Source organism: Rhipicephalus microplus, chromosome 6, assembly GCF_043290135.1.
Source record: "Rhipicephalus microplus isolate Deutch F79 chromosome 6, USDA_Rmic, whole genome shotgun sequence".
In the NCBI taxonomy this organism is placed as follows: domain Eukaryota; kingdom Metazoa; phylum Arthropoda; class Arachnida; order Ixodida; family Ixodidae; genus Rhipicephalus; species Rhipicephalus microplus.
Window position 1 is genome coordinate 29,153,941 of NC_134705.1, and position 12,619 is coordinate 29,166,559.

Below are 12,619 nucleotides of genomic sequence, written 5' to 3' on the forward strand. Positions count from 1 at the left end.
TGATATGATTACAAGAGTTGCCGCAGTAGACGGCTCCAGAAATTGTGACCACCTGAGGTTGCGCACCTACATCTGAGTACACGGGCCTAAAATTTTCGCCTTCATCTAAAATGCAGCCACCACAGCCAGAATTCGATCCTGTGATTTTTGGGCTAGCAGTTGAGTACCATAATTACAAGACGACTGCGGCCTGGCTACAGAAGTTAGAATGAGATGAAGAGTTGGTAACACAAAACAATTGCAATAAACAAAGCACAGCATTCTCGAATACACAACAAATAATACTGTATTTACTCGTGTAATAAATGCACTTTTCTTTTCAAAAATCTGAAAAAAGTTGGGGGTGCATTTACTATACGGGAAAAAAATTTTTTTTAACTTTTTCGGGATGACCAAAAAAATGCAGTAATGCCAAAAAAGTTAGGTCCCTTAGCCTTCGCAAGTGACATATGTGTACACTGTTTGGAAACAGCTTTTTTTGTTGCACTTCACTCATCTTCGGTGGTTGATGGCACTTTTTTCTGTGAGCTGTCCCCGCACCACCCGCACGCACCATAAACGCGTTTCACTGCTATCATTCTCCCGATTTCCTAACCGCTACAGTGGTATCTGCTGTGATCTCGAGGGGCGCCCAGAAGTGCACGCTACGATGCCTTTGCCAACTTCACGGCAACCTCACACGACAACTGTGATGACGCAGTTGACATTTTATCAAGTAACCAACATTACAGCAAGCTATCACTGATGCATCTAATCTAAACGAACGGTCGATAACAAGATTAACGACAAAATACAGCCACTGCCTCGCTGTCCCCATGAGAAGTTTACTGCAGAAAAAGTAGCCTATATCTTGTGTTCCTTGAAGTACGCGCAGATAACAAGCACGAAGAGCAAATTGCAACTGAGGCGGGAATCGGGGGTGTTAAAATAGTTTCGATCTTTTCTGTGGGACAAGCGATTTTTTTTTCTGGTTTTCCAAAAACCTGCGATTTGAGGGCGACCAATGGCCCTTCGCAACCGCCATAGCAACAGCAAATTCAGTCGTCGTCACTCGAAAATTGTGTGCATGTAATTGGGTCCAAAGTTTCGTATTTGCAAGAGGTGACCGTTGGTTGGTGCGGGCAGTTTCGTGACCTTCGCTTGCTGTGTGCTTATCAGCAGAGATGTCTCTACACTCGCAACATTCGTGAACTCTGCTGTGGCGCATGGACAATTAAAAAAGACTGAGGACGTGCCGTGCACAAATGAAAAGAAAAACAATATGGTGCGCGGCAGCAGGTGAAGGGGAGAGGAAATGAGTTGAGGGAGCCGGCGTAATAATAAAAAAATGAAAGACATCCAACCGGCAAGGAGGCGCCATGTGTCCGTTAGCGGGACTGCAGCGAATGAATGTAGGGGGTCTGTTTAATATGCGGGGAAAAAACAAATCCAAATTTTACCGACTAAGGTTGAGGGTGCATTTATTATACAAGTGCGCTCATTACACGAGTAAATATCGTAATACTAACTACAGCTCAAACACACAAATCACACTACTAACTAGACTGTCCTAGTTAGAGTCAAGCAACTTTAGCTTCACTATTCACTCCGACCTTACTTGACTCAGCTGATTCGCTGCTTCGTCAATGTCCGAAATCAATTGCATTCTGTCCTTGCTGTCTTCACGTTCTCATATGTTGCTGTTTCTGCCAAATCGTCGTCTGTCGTTGTCATTGCCTGCCGTGGTCCCCGTGGCAGAGGCATCTGAGCTTAGGCTTAGTGGCATTTGATAATACCTGGTGCTAACCGGGTCTATGTTTCTAGCCACCTCTGGGGAAGCCTGCATCACAAGCTGCCACTCTAACTCCTGTCATTCTCGCCACCAGTGCATTTGCTGGTGGAACAACCTTCTCCTCACAAGTTCACATCAATAATGCCAGCTTGTCACTCGCGTTCTGATCGCACCATGGGCCACACACCCTGTGCCTCATGGTATACGGTGCGCGCTCACGCTGTTTCGACCATTTCGTTATTTTTTTTTGCTTCAAGGGGCTTTTACTTGTGACATACGCCCCCCCCTTCGAGAGCTTTTTCTAAAAAAACTTCCCGCCATCACCTTCAGCTTTCCACAATCTTGATTCCTAACTTCCGACTTGTTATTTATTGCCTTGTGTCCACCCTTTCATTTATTGGTCATCACAAAACACTCTCGTGACCACATCACCAAACACTACGCTGAACTTCACACAATGTCCATTATGGTCTGTAAATTTGCATGGCTACATGCATAAAAACTACATACAGTCCACACTACATACAGTCCACAGCCCTCACTCTTCCACAATGTTCACATGTTCATGTTCTACAAAACTTCATTCAGGATAAGTGCATGCATTTGTCCACTTACAACATATTTTACTTCACAAAATATTTGTACCACTAGAGGAGCTGGCAGTTTACTTCCCCACACTTTGAACCTGTGCTTTTTCAAGTTGCACATGTTTAGTATTTTCTTGCAAGATCTGCTCATCACCAGTCATCTAAGACGCAACTTACTCTCATCATCACCCGATGCCTCTTTTGAAAAACTTTCCTACGTGGTGTTCTACCTTCAGCTGCATCGATAATTTCTTGGCCTAGCACTTTCAGAGTGCTCTTTTCCTTTTTGTCTTATGTATCCACCACTGCCCACTTTTATGACCCTCCCTGCATTCCAATAATCACAACCACTTTTCTGTCCTTTTGGGGCTGTGTATATTCCCTATATTTTGAGGCTTTTATCACCCTCTATCTTAAGACATGCCATTCATTCTCGCATCCTCTGGTACCATATCTTGTGAATGCTCAGTGCTTGTCCCATCAAGAGGTATGTTTATCAGAAAAAAGCTGAAGTCAGTCTTTGTTGCCTAGCTGCATCGCGTTCTTGCCGAGTGCCCTGTTCTACGTCATCTGCATCCACCTCGATAAACGCTGCTGTGCTACAAATATCTGTAACGTCTGAGCTTCTCTTTCTCTCTCATATGCCGTTTTGGCTTGTGGCGATTTCAGTCGGCGTTCTAGTGTCTGCTTTTACCCTACATGCTCTTCTTGTGCTTTGGTGCTTAATGCTTCAAGCTAAGCCTCTAGTTTGGCATTCCGCTCTTTTCTTATTTTCGTCTCGCTTTCGACCATAATGGACATTGTGTGAAGTTCAGTGTAGTGTTTGGTGATGTGGTCCCGAGAGTGTTTTGTGATGACCAATAAATGAAAGGGTGGACACAAGGCAAGAAATAACAAGTCGGAAGTCGGCTACATTTCCCAAATGCACTCTCTCCTCTTCAGTTAACTTGAGACCTTCCTCTTTATTGAGCTTTTGCTCTATAATGACCCTTGATTGATTGATTTGTGGGGTTTAACGTCCCAAAACCACTATATAATTATGAGAGACGCCGTAGTGGAGGGCTCCGGAACTTTTGACCACCTGGGGTTCTTTAACGTGCGCCCAAATCTGAGCACACGGGCCTACGACATTTCCGCCTCCATCGGAAATGCAGCCGCCGCAGCCGGGAATCGAACCCGCGACCTACGGGTCAGCAGCCGAGTACCTTAGCCACTAGACCACCGCGGCGGGGCTCCATAATGACCCTTAACATCTTGTCCCAATCCATCTTCGCAATACACAAGAATCGGTGACTGGGCAGGATTGAATCTTGGCAGGTTCATCAATTGTCATGGGCTTGGGGTGATTGTGGATGAAGGACTGAGACTGGATGCGTTTGATGACGTAACACACTACATTCTGAAAGACTGTACAAAAGTACAGGTAATCTTGGAAAAAATTCATGAAAGCCCCAACACAAAGCATTTAAGTAACTACATCTCAAAACTATATCATCTTGTTAAATTTTTTTTCTGATAAGCGATTCCTGTCCTAGGTCTCATGGTGGCCTCGATACCCTTGAACAGGAGGTTTGGTCTTATTTGCTGATGTTTTTGGCTCAAAGTCTGATATCCGTCATGTTGTTTCTGTTGCTTTTCTAGAAGCTCTTGAAGAATGTCGCCATCTCTGCCGTTGATGAAGTTGTCTGTCATCGTCACATGACGTGGTGGAGGCCTCTGAGGTTAGGCCTAACGCAACAGGTGATACCCTGTGCTGCAAGCCAACGTGGCCCAGTAAGGATTGTCTTTTGCAGCTTGCTTGAAAAGAGGCTAGTGCCAGGGATCACGAAGATAGCTATACGTGGTTGCTGCATCCTAAGCAGCTTCATTCAAATCGGGTGGAGGTTTTTCGGCCACTTCTCGGCCACAGTCTTTAGAGTCCAAGTTCTACCGCTCCAGTCGCCAGTGCACTTGCTGGCAAGACAACCTTCTCCTGGCAAGTCTATAGGTCCGTTCGATTCACTAGCACTAATCGCAACCAGTTCAAGGCTGTGCACGTGAAGTTCAGAAATTCTGCAGCGCGAGTTCAGCGGTGCCAGCACAGTGTGACACACTAAACGAATGACGATGTGCCGACAAGGTGCAGGCATTATTTGTGTTCCCTTAATTCACACTGTTCAATCAACATTGACCGATTACAAAACAGACGTGCGGAGGACAGTTTATGAGGCGCAAACATCTTGGCAAAACACACCGCATTAGTAGTGCAGCAAAACTGGTGCTGCACTTCCTCTGCACCTTTTGGAACGAATGGCAGGGTTCAGAGGTGTCAATGCTGCGCCCCTGAAACGAATGGCAAGGCGCAGCACCTTGTGAACTGGTTCATGTGGTGCAGGTGAATCCAACGAACCTAATTTCAACAATGCTAGCTCGCAGCATAAAGAACCAGCTTAGAGAAGTAAACTGTAGCTTTAACAATGATACGAAACACAAGCAGTGGTAGTGCATGGAACTACCAAAGGCACCCAAGAGATGTCACACTGCATGAACAAGAAGCGGAAAGCAAAAAAAAGTGTTTTTTATAGGTAGAAAAAGAAAATAGCCGCCCTTTTTATTCTGTACCCCGTGCGTATGCATAAATGCGAGTGCCTCAGCTGGTTCTTTATTCTATAGCTATCCTGTCTAAACAGAAGAGGACACAAGAGGCTAGAAGTGTCTCGTTATCTTTCACCTGCTTGTTTTTAGCACGTTGATATGCCCAGCAGCATGCTAAAGCGTGCTTCGGCACTCAGTACCTGTGTGTGCATAGGTTACATACAAAACCATAAAGCATACATTGGCAACTAGTACCAGTACATACAATTCCCGAGTGAGTATGAAGACCAATATTCTTCATTGACAGGAAACCGGCAATTCTGTTTCAAAGCAAAAAAATAAATTTATATGTTAGAACCATTATTGAGAAATGGCAAACGGCCAGCCTTTGCCTTCAAAGGCAAAAAGAACTGAAAAGCGTGTCTCGCTTGTTTGCACCATTATTACAAGACAGTTTAAAAACAACAGCATAAGCAGCTTCAGTGAGAGCTTGAAATTTCAGAACTTGCTTTCAGTGTGCTCTGCTTAACACGCCCAGGTTTTATTGCATTACAACGTACTGCAGTCAAGCTGAGGGTGCAAGTAAATTTTGTAAAAAATCATGTTGAAGTGAATTGTGAGAAGTGCAAGCATTCGAACAGGTGTAGGATCAGGGCAAATGTCTGTAGTACTTGAATACACAACACTGGCAGTGGCAACAAGGCCTCAGGGTGAAATCACCAACAAAAAATAAATATGTGTGCAGTTGTAAAGCGAGTCTACCTGTCATCACATCGAACCTACAGAAATTGATGCTTTCGCAGGTGTGACAGTTTCTGTGGCACCCATAGAGCAGTACAGCGACTTCCTACAAAAAACAATGATTTACATGAGCAAATTAAAAAAAATGCAAGGAAGAAAACTGAATGCCTAAAAAATATCGAGCTAAATGCTTGATCTTTTAAATATTTCAATACTAATACTCAGTACTTAAGCTTGTTATATTAGCTGTTCCTCACTTATCGAGAAGTATTGCTAAAAAATACTAAAAAAAAATCACCTAATACTTGGCCAATCCCCTGCATTGGGTATGAGCCATGAGAGGAGAAGGAGACCACGAAAAGAACGCCGCAGACCACCCCAACAATCAGATAAATATGAACGGCGCATCTGTGTGTCAGCTGCTCCCGCCGAACAGAAGCGGTACAGAATTTCCGCTTCATCATTAATAAGAGAATCTAGAGTAAAAGCTGCTTGACCGAGCAGTACCATGGTCGCTAAACAAAAAATTTAGTGCTCATAAGTTTCACTTGTGTAGGACCTTTCACTTGTGTAGGAAAGCAAGTTTTTTTGAGAAAAGATTGGTCCTTTTTTCTTCAAGTACAGCACTTTCGACGGTGCCTGCAGTGGAAGTCTTTGCGTTCACCAAGGCGAGATTCGAAGAGAGGCACTATGTTTTTTCTTCAGCAATGACGAGTCTTTTTTTTTTTGCCCTCTCTGGCGATGACTGGAACTTGAGACTTTCCAAGGTCTGGCCAGACTGTTGTCACTTGTGTCTGGGTCACACCTCAGCCATGCGTCTCAGCCTCGTGGTATATGATGCATGCACTCAGAGGTGCTCGCACAAGTGATGCAGAACTATAAAAAATGTACTACGATAGCATTGATAGTTTCTTTCTAACTATTGATAGTGGCAGGGCTATATCGATTATACCATATGATACCATTATTGCAGGTGATACTGTTGACAGTGCTGTGAATGATCACACCGTTGTTGGCCGGTGACATTGCCAAACAAATTTTAACGATAGCCTACCACCAACAATACTCAGTTTATTTATAAAGAATATTTTGGTGAAAAACGCAGATTATGTCGCCTTTCGATAGTTCAATAGTCAATGAACTGTCGATAGAATTGATAGTGCTATCGATAGTTCTCCACCCCTAGCTGATACTCGTGACAAGCCGTCACAAAAACTGCCATAATGGTACCAACCTGCTCCCTTGTAGGTCCACCATGCCGCACCATGCCAGCGGAGAAAAAGCCCGGAAACTGCAAATATAGTGGTTTATTTACTGCCCCATTTCCTTATGTACCCGTTTATATTATAACCAATGAATGATTGATCAATCGAATGGTTGATTGCGGCATCTCAGATTTTTAAAAAATCAAGCAGATCAGACTCATTCTGGGAATCTATTTCATACGAGTCAGTAAAAAAGTAGCAGCTCATGCCAAATTTTTTGCACTGAGCCAAATGTTATGTAGTGGATGGATGTGTCAGAGTAAAATGACTAGTGGAGCATATATAGTCAGCTTATTAGTCATGTCGAAAGGCACAGCTTATTAGGTACACTGGAGGGTAAACAGTAGCTCACAGTATAAATTTTAGTGGTTGACATACCGTCAAGCAATCGCGCCACAGCAGAGATGTCAGTTTTATTCCCACGAAGTGCATAGAATGGCGCATTGATGTGAAGCAGGCGTTCTCAGGAAACCCTGTCAAGCTACCTAGGAAACCCTGTCAAGCTTCAAGCTTCAAGCTCCACGAAGTGCCAAGAAAGCCCCCTTCCCCCACTTTTTGCAACCATTTTTTTTGTTTCTATTCATGCACAATAAAATTCAAAACAAGGGTATGCAAAAAATTGTTCACCGATATGAAAATGAACTCACTTTCTTTGCATAAAAAAAATCAATGTTATGCCAAGGGCCAGTCAGATATTGATTGATTTATTTGTAGGGTTTAACGTCCCAAAACCACCATTTGATTATGAGAGACGCCGTAGTGGAGGGCTCCGGAAATTTTGACCACCTGGGGTTCTTTAACGTGCACCCAAAGGCCAGTCAGATATTGGCAGTGGAATTTCGCTAATACCTGTGCTTATTTTGAGACAGGCTTATAGAGTCGAGAAATGCCTGCTCACAAGCACATGTTATTGCAAATGACCACATCATGTCCACTACCTTTTTTTTATTTATTTACAAATACTTCAGGCCATACTCGGGGCCATGCAGGAGTGCGAACAACATTAAACATAAACAATACCAACAATAGTAAATACAACAATCTCTACTTTACTGATGGAGTAAACGTAAACTACAATCAACAAAGGAAAATCAGTAAATATTCTTAGCAATGCTAATCACACATTATAACAGTGATAAAACATGTGCATAGAGTAATTCAACACATGAGGTAAATTGCACACTATCCATAAAAAAAGCAGAAAGTGAATGCGGGAATCGACTGCCAAAATAGCTGTTAAGCATAATTATAGCTTTGCACGTCAAACAAAAGTTTATGTAAAAACTGAACAAATGATTCTGCTGTATTAGTGCCAACGAGTTTTGGTTAATTTATACCACAGTAATATTGGTGTACAGCCCTCTGCTGTCGTGTGGGAAGTTCTATTTTGTACAGACGGGGCATTGTATCAATAATAGAATTATGGATCATAAAGCCTCTCTGAAGGGACAACTATGCTCTAACCTATCATCGCATTGTAGAGAATGTGCCTGTGCACCCTTGTTTGGTGATACGGTAGTTAAAGCTAAATTCAGTGACAAGATAGTGCGGGAAATTGAAGAGGCCTATCTCATCAACAAAGCTGGTGATTCGTGTGTCGTGCAATCTTCGGTTATGTTGCTTGTCGCTGAGGTATCTTTTCTAGAAGTGCATCATTAATGCAATTCGTCCGCTCATCTAATCATTTTTTTTCACCGCATCAGTTCTCTTAACTGCATATATATGCCTGTTTTCTTGAATAAAGTTTCAGTTGTTAGGGTGCACTGTGTCAAGGTGTCCTCCTTTCGTACTTCAAATTTTTTCACGCAACTCAGTTAAAGTGATAATGCATGTGAAAAAAAGAGAATGTTGATGTATTTTAAGATTACTAAAAAGCTGTTTAACTGTTTTGTTGTGGTTTGTACGACCAGACCGCATGGGGGGCTCAGCTAAGGAGCTTTCATGCCATATTTTTTTCGTGACCATGGTACAGCTGATAATAAAAATTTAATACGAGATACATTTCTGCGATGAGCTAATTTCTTCAAACACTACCCGCTTATCAAACAGATAAGAGGATATTGGAACCACGCGACCCTTCTTTAGAGTCTGGCTGGCTACAAGCTGCAGGCAGCATTTATTTCGTAGCTAACGCGTTTCGGTTATGCAGTGAGATGTGCTTATTGATGCTCAGGCCTGAGCAATAGAGGTTCTTTAGGTAGATTGCACGTAGATATTGCATCTAAGTGACTTGGCGAGCGTGCAACTAAGGAAAATTTATCAGTGGCTCAATCACGAGGAGGGGTCTGTGGAACACTGAGGGTCCACCAAACTTACTTTGAAAAACTAGTATCAACAGAATAAGAATGGAACAAGTGATCGTTTGCCGGAGCGGCAATATTGGGATATGTGGAGCTGGATTTTTCCAGAGCTCTTCAATATCAGGAGCGGCAAACATATTTCATTCCATTTCAGCATTTCAACACTTCGGGCCAATTTTGAAAGAGGGGTGGCCAGTAGAAAGCACTCCAACATGCAGCTTATTTAAGGGGGGGGGGGGGGGGGAGGCAACTGTGATAAAGATACGGTTGCTCGGAACTTAAGTAAAAAAAGGATATCCTGTGGATTGTCACATCCTCTGATAAGCAACGAACAAGTGTTTCTTTAAAATGTGGGCTTTCGGATGAGCCAACAGCAAGATGGGCTTCTTTCTGCCAGTCACCCCACCACCCCTGCTTTGGAAAATGAAATGCGCTTGGCGATTTCATTATAGGTGTACTTGGGAAAAATGCAGCGCCGTGTGTCGCAATTTTGCGGCTTCGGCCACCATTCACTTGTGCTCATCTTTTTTTCGTTGAGACTGCACATATGACAAGCAGTTGTTGTAAAAGGTATTGGCACAATGCTTGACTACAGTTTGTCGAATTAGGTAAAATCTTGATGGTACAAATTCGAAGGAAGCATGCAAAATATTCGTATTATGCCGAATTCATATAAACAAAAACAAGTTAAAGCTGATCATGACGATGAACAAGAACTTTATCGGAGTAAATTACTTTGCTGAAAAAAGGCCCATGATGTTCTTATGAGCTTTCCTTCTTTATATGCCTCTCATTAAAATGCCGCAGTTTCCTCACACATGCTGCTGGCGCTATAAGGCGCATTCACACCTGGCATCAAAGGGAGCAAAAGCGGTAAAACTTATTGGAAATTCACTCACTTTACTGCTTGAACAGCCAGAAAAATGCCCTGCTAACTCCACACGAAAAAAAACAGTCCTGGGGAATCGACACTGGAGAATCCAAGCGAAAACGCCAGAGCAGCTCAAGAACACGTCCGCGCCCATCAAAGATGTTCACATTCGTTCTGCCCCTCGTATACAAGCCACCACCGCCGCTTGAGAGTTCATTCCCGAGAATTAGAATTCGTACCGAGTTCTAGTCATGCATGCAAAGTACTGAAAAGAAACAGTTTACACTTTTACAAATGTTGTTTCGGGGAAGACGCTAGAAGAAACGACATGAGTGGATGCAGCTGCGGCCACAGATTCAGCCGGCAGTGCGAAAACGAGACATATTAGAGCATGCTAACTCGCTGCTGCTGCACCTTTTTCTACTTCCAGTGTTCGCAGCATAATTCAAACCAGACTCCCGTTGAACGAGTTCTTTTCAAGGCTGTGAGCTTTGTTGTGCTGCGCGGGTAGTTCATGATTGCGCCGATGCGAGCCACCGCCGACGCCTTTGCCACCATGTTGAATATGCAGCTGGTTGTTTACATCATGTAGTTTGAGAGCTAGTGCAGCTGCTGTAGCCAAAGCTACAGCAGAAAGGCGATCCACTATCATGTGACAGCTAAGTTTGTTCCTGACCAATTTTTCTCGTCGGCCTCGCGGCATCGTTTTCCGGCGACTTTTCTGGCGGCAAAGTAAGAAAAACTACGGTAAATTTTGCCCCATTTGCTCTCTTAAAGAACAAGTGTGAATGGGCCTTCCTCCTACAGGCAAGCCGCGTTGTGCCGCTCGCATGCAGCTGTCAATCGGGCGTTCATATCATCCGCGATGCCTGGGGAACCCGTTTCGATAACACCGAATCACGGCATATTTTATATAATGTAGTCCATCCGAATCAACATTAAAATTCGTATCATCGCCAAATTTGCGTCACTCGTAATCGTATCATCGATATTCTACTGTATAGGTGAACATGTCTAATGTTTATCGCATTGATATAAAATGCATAGCCAACAATGCAACCACAATTGGCATTGACCTGACATGATGCTTGTTACAGCCTTTTTCTGAAGCACTGGCACAGCTTGCAGAATGCTGTGCTTCTATTTCAATCAGGACATTTTGCCATTGCTGAGGCAGGCATCCCATTTCCTGATACACAGGCTTCTTCAAGCTGTTGCACTTATATTGCCAAACTCAACTAGATTGATAGAGACTGTAATCCCATGTGACGTATATCTGCCTACACCAGGCTACGGTGCATGGGTACTGCTGCACATGACTGGTGCGCCTTCCACTCAAGGTACGTATTTTGCCATTGTACAAAAGTGCTGTGCTGTCGTAACATTGCCAAAACCTATCGGGATCGATGACCAGTTTTGAGTGCGCTCAGGTGGCGAAGCAAGCAGTAATTTTTTTTTAGAGTTTTACCGCTTTTGCCTCCCTAAAGCCCAAGTCTGAAGGGAGACAAGTGGAAAAGTATGGTTCCATTGCATCAAAGCATGGACCATTCCGCAAACAAGGGACGTATCACTATGCATCCTTACGGCAGGCACTGTGTGCAACAACCTATGTAGAGCACACTTGGTTGACGCTGCTACTTTAGTCAACAACAATGATGGTTGCTTATGGCTGTGATAGAAGGATAGCTTTAAACTACCTACTATTTTATCAATTCACATGGTGTGACGCCCGGCACTATTCTCCACGTCTGCCATGTAATATTAGATGAAAGTGACTTTACACCCTACATGACATCTCCAAGGTGTCTTTTTCTGAGGAAGTTTGAAGCATTGGCATGGTGAAGTGGTGGAGTGTTTGACCTCTACCCAGAATACCTGGATGCGCTTCGAGCCATGATTTATTTATCTGTTATTTTTTTTACACTGTGCATAATAGCTGCAAAAGACATTGTCAGAAAACGACATCGCCCAGCCATCAAATCGGCTGCTGCTCATAAAAGCTTATGCTATAAAGGAATAAGCAGGGACACACAGGTTGCTTCATAGTGCATATACAGTGGGCTCACCTTCTCAAGAAGCCAGCGACCACAGCTGAACATGCTCATCAGGCCAAACATAGCAGCAACAAAGACAAGCCCCACACCACTGAAGAAGCCTGGCACCCGCAGATACGTTTGGACTTGCACCTGCACAGATAAGACATTTCTGCAATGGCACAAAGCATAGAAAGAAAACCTTTCAAGCTGATTTTAGTTAGGTAAATGAGGCAGAACTTGAGGTAAATGATGCAAAACTCAGATCATCCAGTATAACAACACTTCCCTAAAACTAGTAGTCAGGGTAAACAAGGCTGCTTATTCACTGGGTGTGAAACATTTGATTCAAACACAATATGGTCACCAACTGTCAATCACCAACTAGCCAGTCACAAACTACCCCAGCACACAACCTTATTGAATCAAGTAAATGTATGTGTACCTCACACTTCTATGTTTTCAAAGATAGATATA

General features: G+C 43.4%; 1 protein-coding gene across 2 annotated transcripts in view; it reads right to left on the reverse strand.

The window, feature by feature from the left end:
- Positions 1-12,619, reverse strand: part of LOC119167696 (saccharopine dehydrogenase-like oxidoreductase) — a 266,706-nt gene that overhangs the window by 40,279 nt on the left and 213,808 nt on the right. The window contains exons 8-9 of one of the 2 annotated variants that reach the window (XM_037419220.2): positions 12,176-12,295; positions 6,908-6,964 (exon numbers count right to left, since the gene is read on the reverse strand). In XM_037419220.2, coding sequence (XP_037275117.2) covers positions 6,908-6,964; positions 12,176-12,295 — 177 coding nt within the window. The remainder of the gene's footprint in view (positions 1-6,907; positions 6,965-12,175; positions 12,296-12,619) is intronic. The other variant, XM_075865878.1, reaches the window with a different exon arrangement.